The sequence below is a fragment of the Mus caroli genome, unplaced genomic scaffold (assembly GCF_978045245.1).
Source record: "Mus caroli unplaced genomic scaffold, Mus_caroli_1 scaffold_13, whole genome shotgun sequence".
Taxonomy (NCBI): domain Eukaryota; kingdom Metazoa; phylum Chordata; class Mammalia; order Rodentia; family Muridae; genus Mus; species Mus caroli.
In genome coordinates, this window is record NW_028227268.1 from 68325599 (window position 1) to 68344455 (window position 18857).

Below are 18857 nucleotides of genomic sequence, written 5' to 3' on the forward strand. Positions count from 1 at the left end.
GTGTATTATGTGTTTATCTGGATGTTTGTGTATGAAGAAATTGCTTATCTTTAATGTAGGCTTGGCCACACAGCCTTGGCTACTCATTTTCAGAATTAGAACTCAAATCTGCAGCTTTCTGACTCAAAGTTCATGTTTTTATCTCATTTTATATTCCTAAGTCAGAAGAACACATTTGACTTTGACAATAATAGCTCTCTCTGAGCTATTAAAAATACATATCGGACTTTGAAAGTTCAGGTGCTTATCAGGTCCAGACAATAGCTGTGAACTAAGTTACAGTGGAGAGAGTGACAGGAGATATCTGTGGATGGAGAGCCACAAAGCCCATGCTCATTGAGAGGTGGCTGTTAATTCAGTCTGATTTTGCTCCGTGTAGGAGCAGACCTTAGGTGGTTTGATTTCATTTTCCAAGACTGATTAGAAATCTGACTTTTTTTTGTGAAGTCTTCAGATTTGTGAAAGGTGTCCTTTCTTTAACATAGTGTGTATCCACGGAAGACTTGTCACCTGGATTCTGTGCAGTGGGCCACCATTGGTCTGAGTTATACCTTGCATAACATGGAAGCAACAATCAGTTTATATGATGAGAAAAGGGTGGTGACTCTGTAATAAGTACATTACATGCATTAAAAAGTAGGTTGTTTGTTTAACCATGGTGCTTAAGTGTGCTCTAGCATTTGGGTTCAGTTTTCATTTGTATCAGTTAATTACATAGAGGGGAGAATTGCTCCCTGCAGCTTTGCCTCCTAACTGCATGCTTTTGTTTTCAGATAGGGCCAGTGTTGAGTGAAACAAACGCAGAAACCAAATGAGAAGAAGTCTTCAAGGAACAACTTATGCTAATGAGTCTGAAGAGTCTCCTGTGTGTGTCTTTCAGCATAGTCTCCATTCAGAGAGCTGAGTGAGTGGCCACATTGATGAGTGGTAAGTCTGTCCACTGATGGCTAGATATGGAAATGATGTCCACAAAGCCAGTCTACTTTGTGTTCTGAGCACTCAACAGCAGTCAGTTCATTTTGTTGGTGTTCTCCCTTCCAGTATTGCTGTGTGGCTTTAGAGTGTGGCTTTGATCTTCAGGGTAAGCAGAGCCCTCCATGGCCTATGGTTTTTCTCTTCTCTCTCAGTGACGGTTGTTTATCATCTCATGGCCATCTTCTAGTTAGTCACAATATGTTTCACATTTTATCAGTATAATCACCCAGTGGTAGTTGTCTATTCTCTTAATTATTAAAAATCTACTGGAAGCTAGGTATGGTGGAGTATGCCTTTAATTGTAGTACTTGGGAGGCAGCGGCTGCCTGGTCTATATAGTGAGTTCCAGGATAGCCAGGACTACATATACCCTTTCTCAAAATGGGGGGAGGTGGGAGGGAAGAAAAGACCTGAATTTTTTTCTCTGCATAGAAGCATGTTTATCCACTCTGCCATGTGATCCACTACATATAACAGAATGAGGATTGCTGAGGACAGTGTGAGATAAAAGGCCCTTCCAGCACAGTCTCAGGTTAGAGAACACAGACCCCCTCTGGGAGGAAGGGTGTTTCCCACCATACAGTCAACATCCGCAGTGACAGGGAACTTGAGAGTTCTGGAGAATTTTTTGGCTATATGCTTTAATTAAAATAGAAATAGTTTCTCTAGGGGAACTTAAAGCTGGCAACTATATCAACCTTTTAAAAATAGAATGTACTAAGGGCGAACCAATTATGAGGAAAAAACACGAAAGTATTTTAAAGTTCTTTTGCAAATACCACGAGTGAACATTTCATGTAGAGCTGGACAGCTGTAAGAATTGAAAAGCAGAGGAAAGCAGTTGTTTAACATGAATCCAACCGTGTTAACAACACCAGAGTCACTGGTTCCGCTTTGATTAGAGTGGATAAGATGCCAGTAATTGTGTGTGTTTAGATCTGGGCCTCGCTGAGCCTTTTCTCTGACCTGAAGCACATGTGTAGTTGGATCCTCTGGGGAAAGTGTCCCCACTCTCCTTTCCTGCCTTCTCATACTATACGTGTATTGCTGGGGAACAGACTACAGTAGGCTCCCAGGAACGTTCCCAGCCTAAATTCCTGTCTTTAAAATCATTGGTATTTTAAGGTTCTTCATGCTACAAAAATTTCAGTGCCCTACCAACACTGAAACTACTGCTTAATAAAAATCTGGTCTTGGTTTTTATTTTGCTATTGAGTATTTATCTGTTTACATTCAGTTGAAAATAACTAGTCTTCATAAATTTACATTAATGTTTCTTATAAGATAAAATCAGTCATAAATTGCCTCTCAGGAGCCAGCGAGCAGTTGTTAAGATTTTATGGAAAGAGGCACAGGGCATGAGGTCCTAATGAAAATGGAAGAGACTAAACCCATCTATAAAATTCTCCTCCCAGCAGCTGTCAGTACAATAGCAGAGTGAGCGGATCCTTTCAGTTTCCCCGTGTCTGTTTGTGAAATTATTCTTGGTTGTTAGAGAGCACTGAGTTTTTTCCCCAAGTGCTTACTCTTTCGAATCCTCGTTTCTCAAGACACATCCAAGCGTGAGAGCAACTGTCGCTCGTGGCCACATCACTGATTTTACACTCATTTGAGAAATCACCTGCTAGGTTAAGGTTCATTGCTGAGTAGTGGTCTCCATCATGACTTCTTACACTGTTCATAAGGCTGAGCGTATGCCTTTGTCTTGGTGTTTAAGTTGGCAGAAAGGGATGTGAGTGGTTGTGTGTCTTGGGAAGGGAAGGGTGGAGCATAATCCTCACTGTGAGTTTTGAGAAGAGATAATGAAATCCTTTATATCCTTTTCCATAGACCAGCATTTCAAAGACCCCATTTTCATAAGAATTGGTTGTGCAGCTGCAGCCCTGGCAACAAGGCCCTGGGGAGAAGAATTGGGGCAAATTTCCAAAAACAGGCCTTAGTGGTCTCCTGTGGAGCTGTGCTAATGAACCAGATGAGAACATAAAGCATTCATAGAAGTAAGCCGAGTACTGTGTGTTGTATAGATGTTGAAATCTTCCACATATATTTTACTATTTAAAAGCTACCAAAGCTGTCATAAGCTATTTATTCAAGAGTAGCTATGTTATAGCCTGAGTATTAAAAAACTATCCTTTCAAGTTAATATTTATTTCTGTGAATTATATCTAAAATATAGTTGTTGCTGCCCATTTTTGGTGAAGTCTAAATGTTTCAAAACATGGTGCTAAATTTATCAGATATTTTAAAGATAAGATTTGCTGCTGAAGAGACTGCTTAATAGTTAAGAGCACTGGCTGTCTTTAAGAGGATCTTGGTGCAGGTTCCAGCACCCACATGGCAGCATACAACATTCTGTAATTCAAACTCCAAGGGATCTGATGCCTTCTTCTGGTTTTTGTGGGTACCAGGCATACGCAGTGCACAGACATACATTTAGGTAAAACATCCATACGCATAAAATAAAAATAAGTATCTTTAAAAAGAGCAAGCAACATTTTAGGTTTATTTTTAATAACGTTAGGTTTTAAATAGCCAGATTATTTTCATATAAATTTCCTGTGATTGTTGCAGTTCTAGAATGCTTTTAGGTAATACAATTTGTTAAACATATTTTTTTTAACACTGACATAGCTCTAAAAGCTGTCATTAAGCCATAATTCTGTAACTTCTTGGCCACTTGACATTAGGTTATACCTGGGTTTTTGTTTTTTATCCTGTTTTAAGAAGTATTTCAGTGAAGAATTTTTGTGCACATGTTTTTTTTTTTTTTTTTTTTTTTTCTTTCTCTTGAGTTCTTTATAGATTACTAATTGTGAAAATTCAGGCTGCTTTCATAAAAGCACTGACATTCACATATATGTGCTTGCCAGTGCCTTAGTTATGTTTCTATTTCTGTGCTGAGACAGCACCTTCAAAGCACCGTACAGAAGAGTTTGTTTGGGGCATATGGCTTCAGAAGGTTGTTTAAGTCAGGGTCGTGGATGGAAAGGACCTGGTGGCTGGAGCAGCAGCTGACACACAACAGGAGGCAGAGAGCAAACTGGGAGTGGCACTAGTCTTTTGAAACCTTAAAGTCTGCCCCCATTGACACACCTCCTTGAACAAGGTCACACCTCTTAATCCTTTCCAAACAGTTCCATCATCAGGGGAACAAGTATTCAAACTTGAGCCCGTGGGGGCTATTCTCATTTCAGCCACCTCAGACATTTTTCCTGTTCCTTTCCCAACACTGAACACAATCACAATTTAAAGTAGAATACATATGAAACGGTAGTTGCCTTTTGGGCTTTAGGGTTGTTGTTGTTGTTGTTTCTTTTGGTTTGCTTTTTGGTTTTTGTTTTTGAGCAGATTGTAGATTGGCTTTTTTGTTCTTGTTTTGTTTGTTTGTTTGTTTGTTTAAGACAGGATTTCTCTATGTGGTCCTGGCTATCCTGGAACTCACTCTGTAGACCAGGTTGGCCTGGAACTCTTGATATTGGCCTGCTTCCCAAGTGCTGGGATTGAAGGTGTGCACCAACATTACCTGTTAAAAAATAGTTTTAGTATATATTTGAGTACAACGTTAAAAAGACCAAGAGAGATATGCGGAGAAATACAGTAATATACCCTCTATGGGCTTCTCTAGAGAGTTTCCAAACATTTCTTTAATTAGAAGCAGTGAACATTTTACATTTGTCATCTTCCCCTGTGGGTTTTCATATTTGATATTTCTCTCCTGAAAATCCATGAGTTATTTTTGGCTAGTGCCCTCAAGTATCTCTCAAAAGTTAAGTTTCCCATTTACATACATATAGTGTAATGTGCTTTGGGTTCTGTTTATAGCCTGAACCTTCCTCATAGATTAGTGCCCCTTCCTCTCTGTGTCCTTCTCCTTCTCTTTAAGAAAAGATTTAGAGTCCACACTAAGCCAGATGCTAGGCACTCTGTAGACACCGCTTCTCAGTTATCTGTTTCAACTATGAAGTTAATTTTGGTAATATAATTGGATGCAGGTTTTTGTTAAAAACATACAACTTAAGCCTGCTGTGTGTACAGTCCTAGCTACCATGGAGACTAAGGTGGGAATATTGCTTAAGCCCAGGAGTCCAGGTCAGCCTAGGCAGGACAGTTGAGGCTAAAAATGCCTCACAATAAAGAATGTAGGAGGGATGAGGAGAGGGGTGGCGCTAGGAATAGGATAGTGTTCCTAGTGAAGGGTTTCAAAGCGGGGCCGGGAGAGATGGCTGGGGGGTTACAGAGGAGCTACGTTCTATTCCCAGCACCCATGTAGCGTGCAACTCTGCATCGTTCCTGTTCCAGAGGATCCAGTGCCCTTTCTTGATCTCCTAGGCAAAGCACTCAGATACGTAAAACAATAAATAGAAAAACACTTTAACTTGAAAAAATGGTTAAAGTAAGAGAATTCTTTACAGAGTGTGGTATAATTCTGTTGTCGCAGATTATTATTTTTTTTTTAAAGTTTCCACCTAAAAACTCATTTGACAGCTGAAATGCCTTATTTATTGGAGGAAAATATCAAGTTGGCAAGTCCGAGGGACTTGGCACCATGCACATAGGGATGAAGTGCAGGCCCAGATGAGCTTTTGTCTCTGGGGAGTAATCTGAAACAGGATTAAAGCTGTCCTCCACCGTGCCTTGTTTACACCCAGATAAGCCACTGCAGTTTGCGTTGAACTGGCTTTCACATCCCAAGGGACTGATAGGGACTTCTTTGCCTGGCCAAGAGGCATGGATTACACACACAGCTCGTTTGTGAGGCCTGCTCCGTTATGTCCCCTTTTGCTCGGAGGACATGCTAGGAGTAACTCGATATTGAATGTCATTCCCTTCTAAACCTTTATGCCTCAGACATCCAGGGCCTTCTGTTTGTAGAGGAGAAAACGTGACAAATACATTTAGTATACAGTTGTTTTAGTAAGACTTATTGAGACTTACTAATTGATGCAGTAACCAAGTTAGATTTACTATTTGAACTATCTACTAAGAGTTTTCTGTTGTACACTTATTATATTCTGTGGGCATATAAATTATGTATACATTTAAAATACTTTGGAAGCTATCAGGACATTGCTATAGAAAGGAAGAATTAATTTAATTGTTTTATTTTTTCTCTACCTTGATACCAGTTTTGCTTTATTTTCTCTTTTAAATATAAATGTAAATAGACACTTTTTTATGTGTGTTGCTCACTCTAAGAGAGGGAACCTGACTAGAAAAGTCTTTGTCCCCATTCTACTCAGGGTAGCACTAAGAAGGCCAAAGAGAAAATGGTAGCGAGGGCAACAATAGTAACGTAGCAACAGTAGTGAGAAACAGTTACATGGAAAGGTATTAAACACACACAGCTCTGTAAACTTCCCAACCACATCTCTAGGCAGTCTGTATTTACTTACTGAATCCTCAAGTGTACCAAAGAGATAGACATGAAATCATTTCATAGGACAGCAAAATAAGGTGCACAAAGATCAAATATTCTGCAGTTCTAAGCCAATTTATTTGTGACATCTTAATGTGTAGCCCAGGCTGGCCTCCACTAACACTAGCACCAGCCAGCTGTTAAAATTTTAAACCAGCATTCCATACTCCTTTCTAACCTTTCCTCTAGATACCAGGGTTCAGGGTGAATGGATGTATCCTGTCCATGTGGTATAATAATTCTAAGCCAAGGAATTAAGTTAACATTCACACTTGAATTTAGGCATTTTACTCTGTGGCTGTCTAAACAACAGTAAATGCAAATGCTCTTAGGGAGCACTGGACTCACATAGGAAACACAAGCCTCAAGTCATGGTCAGTTCACAAAAGAGCTAAAAGTCAAGCTGCGGGGATAGACTGATTCTAAAGTGTATGTAATAGGAAATAGGATGACCTCAGAAGTTGGACTAACAGTAAAGCGGGCACTTCCGTTCCCAACTGCAGGTCTCACCTCAGTGGAGCTGGAGATTCACAGGGGACAAATTGAAGTACACATTGGAATTATAGATACAAAATTAAACCTAGGAGATCTAGAATAAATAGACAGTTTATATGACTTTGAGGAATATGTCGAAATTACTTAGGCAGAACACAAATAATGAAAGATAGAGTTGATGCATCAGAGTTCATGCAAGCTAAACTCTCCAAAAGACTTTTGTATGAAAGAAAAAGATAAGAAAAAAATACTCATGTATGTAGTGGACAAGGGAATTGCTCTAGAGTATATAAAGAACTTGGTTTAATTAAAGTGGAACTGAGATTACAGTAATAGAACATAACTAAATTTTTTGTTTTGTTTTGTTTTTTCCAGACAGGGTTTCTCTGTGCAGTCCTGGCTGTCCTGGAACTCACTTTGTAGACCAGGCTGGCCTCGAACTCAGAAATCCACCTGCCTCTGCCTCTCAAGTGCTGGGATTATAGGCATGCGCCACCACTGCCTGGCTGAACATAACTAAATTTAAAAAATGGGCATTGGGAATCTGAAAAGGTGACTCAGGTTTGGTCCTCACATCTGGGCAGTTCACAGCCTCTGAAGTTGAGAGCACCTGCATGCCCATACTCACATGGGGACACATACATTCACATAGTTAGAAATAATAAAAATATATCTTTTAAAAATGTGCATAGATCTGAAAATACAGACCCAAGCAAAATGTGTGAATGTCAATAAACATGAAAATATTTAATGGGGCTGGAAAGATGGCTTAACAGCCAGGAGTGCTTGCTTCTCTGCTAGTTGGTTCCTGGTGGCACTTAAGAAACCACATGTACCTGTAGACCCAAGGGATCCTCAGGTACCTGCACACACACAGCATTCACTCACATGGATGCATACAAAGATAATAAGATCTTTTTAAGAAAGAAAATATAATTAATATCATTAGTTACCAGGAAAGGGTAAATTAAACCAGAGGGACACTGCTGTCCACCTTAATGACTAAGATGAATGCTGACCATAGCATAGAGAATGCAGGATGTGGAGCAATGTGCCTCTCACACATGACTGTAGGAAGGTAAAGCGATAAAACCAGTTTGCAAAAGTGGTGGACAGTTTCTTAGGAACATGTCAGCATATGTACATGACTTAAAACTTTTAAAAATTTGCATGCATCTCTCTGTCTCTCCATTCATGTAGAGAGTGTAGATAGTGCCCACAGAGGCCAGAAGAGGGTGTTGGATCCCCTGGAGCTGGAGGCACAGGCACTACCCAACATAGGTGTTGAGAACTGAACTTTGCAAGCCATTTTTAACCTCTGAGTCATCTCTCTAGCCCCATTAAATGCTGAGCATAGTCTGTCATCCATTTACATGAGTCAGTGGGAAAGACTAGTGTCTAAGCAGTCATTTCCAGCATCATTGCATGCATTCCTGTCTACTCTTTGAGACTAGTTCAGTACAGTGGCTGCTTTGGGCTTTGGTTAACCAAACAGAAGTACATCTGTAAATATGTACAGTTGGAAACTCTTCCAAGAGATATTGTATTATAAATCATGTTCAAAGAACAATTTCAAGCTGGGCGTGGTTGCCATTCCTACAAATTTAGCATGTAGGAAGTGGACCAGAGGGCTGGAGAGATGGCTCAGCAGTTAAGACTGACTGCTCTTCCAGAGGTCCTAAGTTCAATTCCCAGTAACCACACGGTGGCTCACAACCATCTGTAGTGGGATTTGACTCCCTCTTCTGGTGTGTCTGAAGACAGTTGCCATATACTCATAAATAAATAAATCTTAAGAATTCAGGGTCGCCGGGCGTGGTGGCGCACGCCTTTAATCCCAGCACCTGGGAGGCAGAGGCAGGAGGATTTCTGAGTTCGAGGCCAGCCTGGTCTACAAAGTGAGTTCCAGGACAGCCAGGGCTATATAGAGAAACCCTGTCTCGAAAAACACAAACAAAAACAAAAAAAAAACCAAGATAATAAAGAGTTCAGGGTCACTTGGGTCACATAAGACCCTGTCTCAAAAGGCTGAAAACAAGGGGCTTAGGAGATGGCTCCATTGGCAGTGTTTACTGTGCAAGCATGAGTGACCAAGTTTATTCCCAGCCTTCTATAAAAGCCAAAGGGCACAGCAATGTGTGCCTATAACCTCAGAGCTAAGGAGCCTATCCTGGCTCCCTGGCCAACCAAACTAGTTGAGTTCATGAGCTCCAGGTTCTGTAAGAGAGTGTACCTCAAAAAAATACAATGGTGTATGACTGAAGACACCTGATGTAACTTGGCCTTTATTGTAATGTGGAAAATAAGAGTCTGGGGAAATAGATTAGTTGATAAAGCAAGGACCAAAGTTTGATTCCCCAGAACCCACATTAAAAATATGGGGCTGGAGAGAGGGCTTGGGTTAAGAGCTCTCCTAGAGAACCCAAGTTCAGTTCCTAGCACCCACATGGAGGCTCACAGCCATTTGTAACTCCAACCCCAGGGGATCTAGTGCCCTTTTCTGGCCTCTATGGGCACCAGGTAGGCATGCCCAGTGCACATACACACATGCAAGCAAAATACTTGTACATAAAAGAATTAAACCTTAAAAATAGAGCCATTGGGGGTGGGGGGCTGGCGAGATGGCTCAGCGGTTAAGAACACTGACTGCTCTTCTGAAGGTCCTGAGTTCAAATCCCAGCAACCACATGGTGGCTCACAACCATCTGTAATGAGATCTGATGTCCTCTTCTGGGGTGTCTGAAGACAGCTAGAGTGTACTTACATATAATAAATAAATAAATCTAAATAAATATATATGATTGAGGGGGGTGGAAAAAAAAGATTGGAAAAAAAAAAAGATAGAACCATGGGCATGATGGCACCCTAGTACTGGGGTTTGCTGTCCAGACAGCCCAGCCTGGGGACATTCCAGTCCAGTTTTAGACCCTGTCACTCACACACACACACCAAACACAGAAGATAGCTCCTGGGGAATGACCCTTGAGCTTGCCCTCTGACCTTTTCATGCACATCCCCACAGCCAAGCATACACACACACACACACACACACACACAGAAACATTAAAAATAACAACAGAAAAGAACCCGAAAACAAAGCCATTCAAAGCTAGAGGGACAGTTTGTGCTCATGATGGCTGGGAATGAACTGTATTGACAAGTCATACCTGTCATTGATTAATAGGTTTGTACTTCTGTAGGAAACAACTTTGGCTGTTAGTGTAAGTTAGGCATTCTTTCCCCCTAATTTTACTCAACCCTTCAGTGTCACTAGTAATGGTGTTCATGTTTACTTGATTATTTGCATTTTCATTTCTGATCCTCTGCTAATTACATTTACTGTTGTTACTTATATCTTATTTAAACATTTGGGCACTAAAAATAACTATGTAGGACTAGATGGTAGCTCAGTGGTTAAGAATGGTTAGTGTCGCTCTCGGTCCCATATTGAACTCCAGTTGGAAGAGGCGAGTCTGATCTCAAAATGGAGGTAAAACCGCCGCCCGGTCGCCCCCAGCCTGACTCCGCTTGTTGCTGCCGCCGAGGGAGGAGGGCCATGATCCAAAGGAACCAGAGCAGCGGAGGAAGCTGTTTATTGGTGGTCTGAGCTTTGAAACCACAGATGATAGCTTAAGAGAACATTTTGAGAAATGGGGCACGCTTACAGACTGTGTGGTAATGAGAGATCCCCAAACAAAACGTTCCAGAGGCTTTGGTTTTGTGACCTACTCTTGTGTTGAAGAAGTGGATGCTGCACTGTGTGCATGGCCACACAAGGTTGATGGGTGTGTGGTGGAACTAAAGAGAGTTATTTCTAGAGAGGACTCTGTAAAGACTGGTGCCCATTTAGCAGTGAAGAAAATTTTTGTTGGTGGTATTAAAGAGGATATGGAAGAATATAACCTGAGAGACGACTTTGGAGAGTATGGCAAGACTTAAACCATAGACATTATGGAAGACAGGCAGAGTGGGAAAAAGAGAGGATTTGCTTTTATAACCTTTGATGATCATAACACAGTTGATAAAATTGTTGTTCAGAAGTACCACACTATTAATGGGCATAACTGTGAAGTGAAAAAGGCCCTTTCTAAACAAGAGATGCAGTCTGCTGGATCACAGAGAGGTCGTGGAGGTGGATCTGGCAGCTTTATGGGTCGTGGAGGAAACTTTGGAGGTGGTGGAGGAAACTTTGGTGGAAGAGGTGGCTATGGTGGTGGAGGTGGTGGCAGCAGAGGTAGTTATGGAGGTGGTGATGGTGGATATAATGGATTTGGAGGTGATGGTGGCAACTATGGTGGTGGTCCTGGTTGCAGTAGTAGAGGAGGTTCTGGAGGTGGTGGACCAGGCTATGGAAACCAGGGTGGTGGATGTGGTGGTGGAGGAGGAGGCTATGATGGTTACAATGAAGGAGGAAATTTTGGTGGAGGTGACTATGGTGGTGGTGGAAACTATAATGACTTTGGAAATTATAGTGGACAGCAACGATCAAATTATGGACCCATGAAGAGGGGGCAGTTTTGGTGGAAGAAGCTCAGGCAGTCCCTATGGTGGTGGCCATGGATCTGGAGGTGGAAGTGGTGGATATGGTAGCAGAAGGTTTTAAATTAGATAGATGTACATTCCTGAGATCTTTTATCTGTTGTAGCTTTGTCTTTTTCTTTTTCTTTTTCTTTTCATTACATCAGGTATATTGCCCTGTAAATTGTGGTAGTGATACCAGGAATAAAAAATTAAGGAATTTTTAACTTTAAAAAAAAAAAAAAAGAAAGAATGGTTAGTGTCCTTAAAGAGGACTTGAGTTTGGTTCCTAGCACCTGTGTCTGGTAGTTTACAACCATTTGTAACTTCAGCTCCAAGGAATCTGGTGCTTTCTTATGGTCTCCATGAGCACTGTGAACATCACACACACAGAGGAAGTAGAGAGAAAGAGGTACTAGAGAGATGGTTCCGTGGTTAAGAATATTCACCGCTCTTTTAGAGAACCCAGGTTCAATTCCTAGCACCTACAGAGCAGCTCACGACCATCTGTAACTCTCCTTCCGAGAGTTTTCATTTCCTTTTTTGAACTTTGTGGCCATTAGGCCACAGACAAGGTGCATCTACACACATGCAAGCAAACAAACCTATACACGTAATGTTTTTAAATTAAAAGATAAATCTCTCAAAATATGTCTATAGACACTTGTGTGATGCACAAATGTCCTGGTTAACAAATACTTTTATAGCTATCACCTAGGTTTAAAAGATAGATCAGGACTAGGGTCATAGCCAGTGGTGGACTGCTTGCCAGGCTTTCATTCCAGCCCAACATGGAGTCAGGAGGAGGGCAGAACAGTGTCAGTGGTCCAGGAGTATTTATGCGCATCTCTTTCTGTTTGTATGCCTGCCCTTGAATGCCCTCCTGGCTGTTAACAACTTTACTTTGACCTATTTTTCTATCTCTAGGCAAAAATTACCTAAACTGGTTTTGAAATTTGTGGCAGTGGTTCTCCGTGTGCTGTTTTATATAATGCTTTTCAAGAATCATCGTGCTCTGTAAAGCTGGTATTTATTGTTATTTTGTATGAATTTAACATTTTCATTTAAAAAACATTTCCCTCTTGATGTTAAAGAGATGGTTCATATTTTGTATGAATTTAACATTTTCATTTAAAAAACATTTCCCTCTTGATGTTAAAGAGATGGTTCAGTGGTTAAGGATGCATAGTTCTACTAGAGGACCTTAGTTCTGTTCCTAGCATCCACATTGGGTGGCTCATGTCTCACACATACACACACACACACACACACACACACACACACACCACCTGCCCCTGTAACACCAGAGCCAGGGCGTCTGACACGGTTTTCTGGCCTCCACGTGTACTTGTATGCATGCCCCACACACATACACAAAACTGAAAATAAATCTTTTTTAAAATTTGATTTTCTTGATAAACTTCTAAGCTGTTTCTTAGATTACAATAAGACATGGTAGTGTGTGCTTGTAGGCTGAGCTACCTGGGAGGCTGAGGCTGAGGCTTGGAAGTCAGAACTAATCTGGGCAACATAGTACCATCTCATCTTGGGAAAACAAAACAAAACCACCACCACCAAAAAAAAAAAATCCTGTATGTTACTTTATACTTGTATTTGCAATTTTTAATTTTGATAACAAATAAGAACATGCAGTATGCAGTGTCTGTGCATATAGCATCTAATTTAGCCTTCATTTTAGATCTGGAAACGGAAACACGGCATTCTGTTTTATAACAGAAGAACGATGGGTGCTAGGGCCTGTCACTTCTCCATGCTAGCACTTCTAAATGATTGGAATACTTAAGCTTCTGAAAGTCTTTGGATTGCTAGAGGAATGCCACTCTCAGTTACAGCATCTAAACTTGGCCACTTGTCTTTATTTCAAAGTCTAAATTCTGAACTTTGGTGCAGTGCTATACAGACTTGAGTGTGCCCAGTTTCTGAACTGTGTCCAGCTCTTCCTTCTCTAAGATTAGGTTTTAGAAGCTGCTATAGACCAGTCTGATGTTGACTTATGTGTGGAATGTGCTGAGCTGTGTAGCTGTTGGAATGCCGTTCCCCTGTGCATAGTTTGTCTGTTTTGTTTTTTGTTTTTTGTTTTTTGTTTTTTTTTTTTTAAGTGTAGGGGTTTTGCTTTGGTTTGTATTTTGTTAAGAACGCTCATGTAGCCCAGGCTAGTCTCAGACTTGCAGTATAGCTGAAGGTGACCTTGAACTCCTGATCCTTTTGTCTTCTGTAACAAACAGTACTTAGATTTAAAAGTATAAAGTTTTGAAAATGGAAGTATTTTAAGCAACTTTCAGCTCAAGAAGTGAAGGTAATTATTGATATAATAATAATGTTGAATTTTTTAGCAACAGATTCAGTATTCCTTGAAGATGTTTATATATAAATATTTTAGGTTTATACACCTGAAATAATTCTAAAAATGTAGTTTGCAGAGGGCAAGCACATTAACATTTACCAAGGCATTGTAGGAAACATCTTTTGTTGTTTTAGGTTTTGTTTTTGTTTTTTTTGATACAGGATTTCTCTGTGTAGTCCTGACTGTCTGGAACCCGATCTGTAGACCAGGCTAGCCACAAACTCACAGTGATCTCCTGCCTCTGCCTCCCTGGTGCTGGGATTAAAGGTGTGTCCACTGGATATGTGAAGAAAATACAAATTTGGGGAAATGTGGTGTATTGGCTGGTTTTGTGTCAACTTGACACAGGCTGCAGCTATCACAGAGAAGGGAGCTTCAGGGGAGGAAATGCCTCCATGAGATCTAGCTGTAAGGCATTTTCTCAATTATTGATCAAGTGGGGAGGGCCCCTTGTGAGTGGTGCCATCCCTGGGCTGGTAGTCTTGGGTTCTATAAGAAAGCAAGCTGAGCAAGGCAGGGGAAGCAAGCCTGTAAGTAACATCCCTCCATGGCCTCTGCACCAGCTCCTGCTTCCTGACCTGCTTGAGTTCCAGTCCTGACTTCCTTTGGTGATGAACAGCAGTATGGAAGTGTAAGCTTCTTGGTCATGATGTTTGTGCAGGAATAGAAACCCTGTCTAAGACATGGGGGTTGGTAGGCAGTTATTATAGATGGTAAAGCAAGAAGTTCCATGTTAATTTAAACAGTGTAGCCATTTAAGACAGGTGAATAAAGGGGCAAAATGGACCTGCTGGAAATGAGAAGTTAACATTCAAAGGTGGGTTGTAGCTCTTTATATATAAACCAGAACATGTGACATTCATGGACAAACCAAATAACACATGTGAAAATACTAGAGGAGCTTCGTGTCTATGGGCTGCACTGTGGTGAGCAGTGAGGGTGTTTCCACAAAGGCACTGGCTGAGGCATTGGACTCAAGGGCAGTTAAGCCTGCTTGGAGCTATGCTTAATCAGAGGGTGCTAAGTTACAGTAAGAGTGAACGTTCTGCTATGCTCTCCTACAGTATGGTCACTAGTAGTGAAACTATACTTATGTTCATTCCAGAAAACTAGAAGACAATTATCAGAACTGTTACCATAAAGAATCAGTGTTTAGCTCTCATGTGTGGAAGTTAGAGGATAAGTTTCAGGAGTAAAGTCTCCCTTCTATGTGTCTTGATCCAAGTCAAGCCCTCGAGTTTGGTAGCCACTGTCTTGTCAGCCTTATCTGTGGCCTTTTAATTCAGTTTATTTATTTATTTGCTTCTTTCTTTCTTTTTTTTTTTTTTTTTTTTTTTTTTGGTTTTTCAAGACAGGGTTTCTCTGTGTAGCCCTGGCTGTCCTGGAACTCACTCTGTAAACCAGGCTGGCTTCAAACTCAGAAATCTGCCTGCCTCTGCCTCCCAAATGCTAGGATTAAAGGCGTGCACCACCACTGCCTAGCTAGTTTTTAATATTTTTTTTTTTTTGGTTTTTTTTTTTTTTTTTTTTTTTTTTTGGAGACAGGGTTTCTCTGTGTAGCCCTGGCTGTCCTGGAACTCACTTTGTAGACCAGGCTGGCCTCGAACTCAGAAATCCGCCTGCCTCTGCCTCCCGAGTGCTGGGATTAAAGGCGTGCGCCACCACGCCAGGCTGTTTTTAATATTTTTAAAGTGTCCATTGGATACTATGAATTTAACTCATTTTCTAGTATATTCCTTATACCAAGATTGTACAGAAGAAATAAGTAAAAGACTTCCTTTGATCTAATTAAATCTCAAAATATTCTTAGTTTCGACATTTCTATTTCTAATATCTAGACTTGGTCTTACATCACTGATCTTAAGGAAGGCTCCCCTTTGTTGCTTTGTCAGCTTGACCAGGGTTTCTTGGGTAAAATAAGGAGTGTTTGTTTCAAGGTCTGTATTTAAATTATACTAAAACTCTGAATTTCCCTTCCCTTTAGTCTTGAATGTTTGCCTCCTGCATGAACTGTGAGGTCCAGGATTGTTTGTTCTGCAGCTGATCAGGTTGTGAGTTGAGCAGTCATCTCCACAGAGACATTGTCTTTTCAGAAGTGCCTGCAATGCCATCTCAGCAGGACTAGAGTCCTCCTAGCGTGGAGGAAATCAAAGGGAAGAATTTTCAAAAATGTTACCGTAAAGGATGCTTAACTCATGATAAAAATAATAACACTTTTGCAGGGGCGGGCTTGGTTTTTTTTCTGAGACAGGGTTTCTCTGTGTAGCCCTGGCTGTCCTGGAACTCACTCTGTAGACCAGGCTGGCTTTGAACTCAGAAATCCGCCTGCCTCTGCCTCCCAAGTGCTGGGATTAAAGGCGTGCGCCACCACGCCCGGCAAAATAACACTTTTTAAAGTAGTCACACTGGTGAGAATAAAGGAGAATTTTGTGTTACCTTTGCATAATTTAATTTTAGAAGGGCAGGGTTTAATTTGGTTAGTCTCCAGAGTCCTGTTAGCTGGTGAGATAATCATTTATAGACGGCAAAGTTGTTCAGTTTATAAGGCTTCTTTGAGAGGTTTACAAATACTCAACTTACACTTTACCTCTTGGGTAGAAATGTTCACACAGCAGATGTATAAGCAGTTGAAGTCACCTTTGGCGTTTGATCTTTTCATCTCAAGGGTGGCTCTTTTCTTCACTCTCTACAGCGTTATCTTTTTAAGCTTTCTGTTTTTCTTGCATTGTTGCCTTCACTTGTTGGCTCCACTGCTTGCCCCTCCCTTCTGTGCTCTGATCATCCTTTCTCAGGGGCATTTAACAGCTCCTCTTCTCTCTTGTTTGTTAGTAGCCAGATCTTCTTGGTAAACTTCTGTTCCTGTCACCTACTTGTAGTTGCTCTGACGTCTCCCTCTGTGGAGCCATCTTTATTGTTCACTCTGCTTCTTCTCTTAGATTCTCACCATGGGCTCAGTCATGGTTGGCTGACGGCTAAGGCTTCCTTGGCTTGCAGCTTACATATCCAGTGCTGGGATCTTCAATGAATGTGTATGGTAGGTTGCCAGGAGTATGAGCCCATTTAATGCAACTTTAGGCCTCATCAAAGCAAACTTGTATATTAAACACTGGTCTTATGAATGACGGACCTCCCCAGCTTTCTTTCCTTTGCTTCTCTGTCACCTTGACAAGGACTTCTTGGACTCACCTTGAGATGAGTGGGATGTGGTGGGATGATAGGTGTCCACTCAGTGCTGGCTCTTTGGGTGGAGAAGGGGGCCTAATGACTGGATCCACGGAAGGAATGCTGACTTCTATGTAAGGTTCGAAGTTTCTGTGGATGGGTGATCATTTTAAGGTTTTTGATGTTTTATATCTTGTTATCTTAGAGTTCACTGACCTGTTAGTTATCGTGGGTAGTCTGAAAACAAAGGACTCAGTGACTATCAGCATGTCTTTATGGAACTTAAGTATGGCAATCATAATGTTTTAATTGGTAATTTTTAAATAAAATGCTTTTAAACTAATTCATAGTTTATAGTTTTAGAATATTCCCCGAAAGTAAGGATTTTTTTGTTTTTCACTATTAAAACTTAACCCTTCATGGTCAAGCCATAACTTAAAACAAAATTGTTAAGTCTCTGAGTTTATGGAATTTTGACTTGCAGTATTTGCCTTTAGGTAACATCACTCTTACTTCAGATTTCAAAGGCTGAGTGACTCCAAGAACACTGCAGGTGCCTCATTCTCTTCTCCTCCTCTTCCTAGACCTGCTGCCGTCTCTGAACCAAAGCTGCTCTTTCCTTCCCACTGACCTGGAACCAGTATCTGTAGAAACGGAAGCAGAGAAAAGAAACAAATCAGACATCCCTTTCAATCAACTTGAGACATTTGACTCCAGGGACAGAGGCACGGTGAAATAAAGTTATTTTGGCGACCATTCCTCACTTTGAGGGTGCACGTTGTGGAGCTTCCTGTCTGAAGATTTGGAGCCTTCGGTGGTGCTTGCTCAGGCCTTGGACTGAGAGCATGAGTGAATTCTGGTTGTGTTTCAACTGCTGTATTGCAGAGCAGCCTCAGCCTGTAAGTATCTGTGGGGCATTGGCTCTCAAACTGAGCATGGGGACCCTGGCAGCAACTGTAGTTCTAGGACCCTAAGCATCCATCAAAAACAACAACAACAACAACAACAACAAAAAGCCCAGAAACAAACAAACACTGGGCTTGGTGGCACCCACCTGTAATCCAGTACTTGGGCAGGCAGAAGCTGGGGCTTAAATTTGAGGCCAGCCTGGTCTACAGAGAAAGTTTAGGGCTAGCCAATGCTATATGGCAAGCTCTTGCCTCAAAAACAAAAACAAAAACAAAAACAAAACAAAACAAGGATAGTGTATTTCGAAGATAAACTGGGTTTCAAGAATTGTGCTAGGACTAGTACGGTGAATGCCTTTAATCCCAGCACTTGGGAGGCAGAGGCAGGCAGATCAGAGTTTGAAGCCAGTTCCAGAGCAGTTAGAGGTACATGGTAAGGTCGCTCCCATCCATGGTGGGGGATTGTTGTAAGCCCCACTGTGCATCACAGAGGAGGCAGTGGTTCATAGCACTGACAGATGCAGGAGCGGGGAAGAAAGGAGCTAAGTGCTAAGAGCCACTTCAGCCTTAGACTGGTGCTGGGAAGCTGTGACAGCCAGGTCCCTGTGAGCTCTTCTCCACTCACCTGCTCATTTCCTCACCGCTCTTGTTTCCATTTGTGGCAGGCTCAGTTGTTTTGCAAAGTCACACAGGTATTACATGGCCCTGTGTGACTTAACAAGCTGTACTGTCTGGCTTGTGTCAACTTGATACAAGCTGGAGTCATTTGAGAAGAGGGAGTCTCAACTGAGAAATTGCCTCTGTAAGATAAGATGGTAGGCATTGTGGTACTGTCTTAATTATGGGAGAAGGCCCAGCCCACTGTAGTTATTGGTACCATCCCTGAGCTGGTGATCCTGGATACTATAAGAAAACAGGCTAAGCCAGCCATGGGGAACAAGCCAGTAAGCAGCTCTCTTCCATGGCTTCTGCTCCAGTTCCTGCCTTGCTTGAATTCTTACCCTGAGTTCCTTTGATA

The 18857-nt window shown here is 41.4% G+C and overlaps 1 protein-coding gene and 1 pseudogene across 3 annotated transcripts in view; both read left to right on the forward strand.

The window, feature by feature from the left end:
* The window catches only part of Cdc42se2 (CDC42 small effector 2), a 68336-nt gene that overhangs the window by 30089 nt on the left and 19390 nt on the right, over positions 1 to 18857 (forward strand). Inside the window, exons 2-4 of one of the 3 annotated variants that reach the window (XM_021177584.3) lie at positions 774 to 927; positions 2806 to 2972; positions 17516 to 17830. In XM_021177584.3, the coding sequence (XP_021033243.1) occupies positions 17777 to 17830 (54 nt within the window). In that variant the 5' untranslated portion in view covers positions 774 to 927; positions 2806 to 2972; positions 17516 to 17776. The remainder of the gene's footprint in view (positions 1 to 773; positions 928 to 2805; positions 2973 to 17515; positions 17831 to 18857) is intronic. The other 2 variants (XM_021177583.3, XM_021177585.3) reach the window with 2 other exon arrangements.
* LOC110305569 (heterogeneous nuclear ribonucleoprotein A3 pseudogene) lies at positions 10371 to 11489 on the forward strand (annotated as a pseudogene).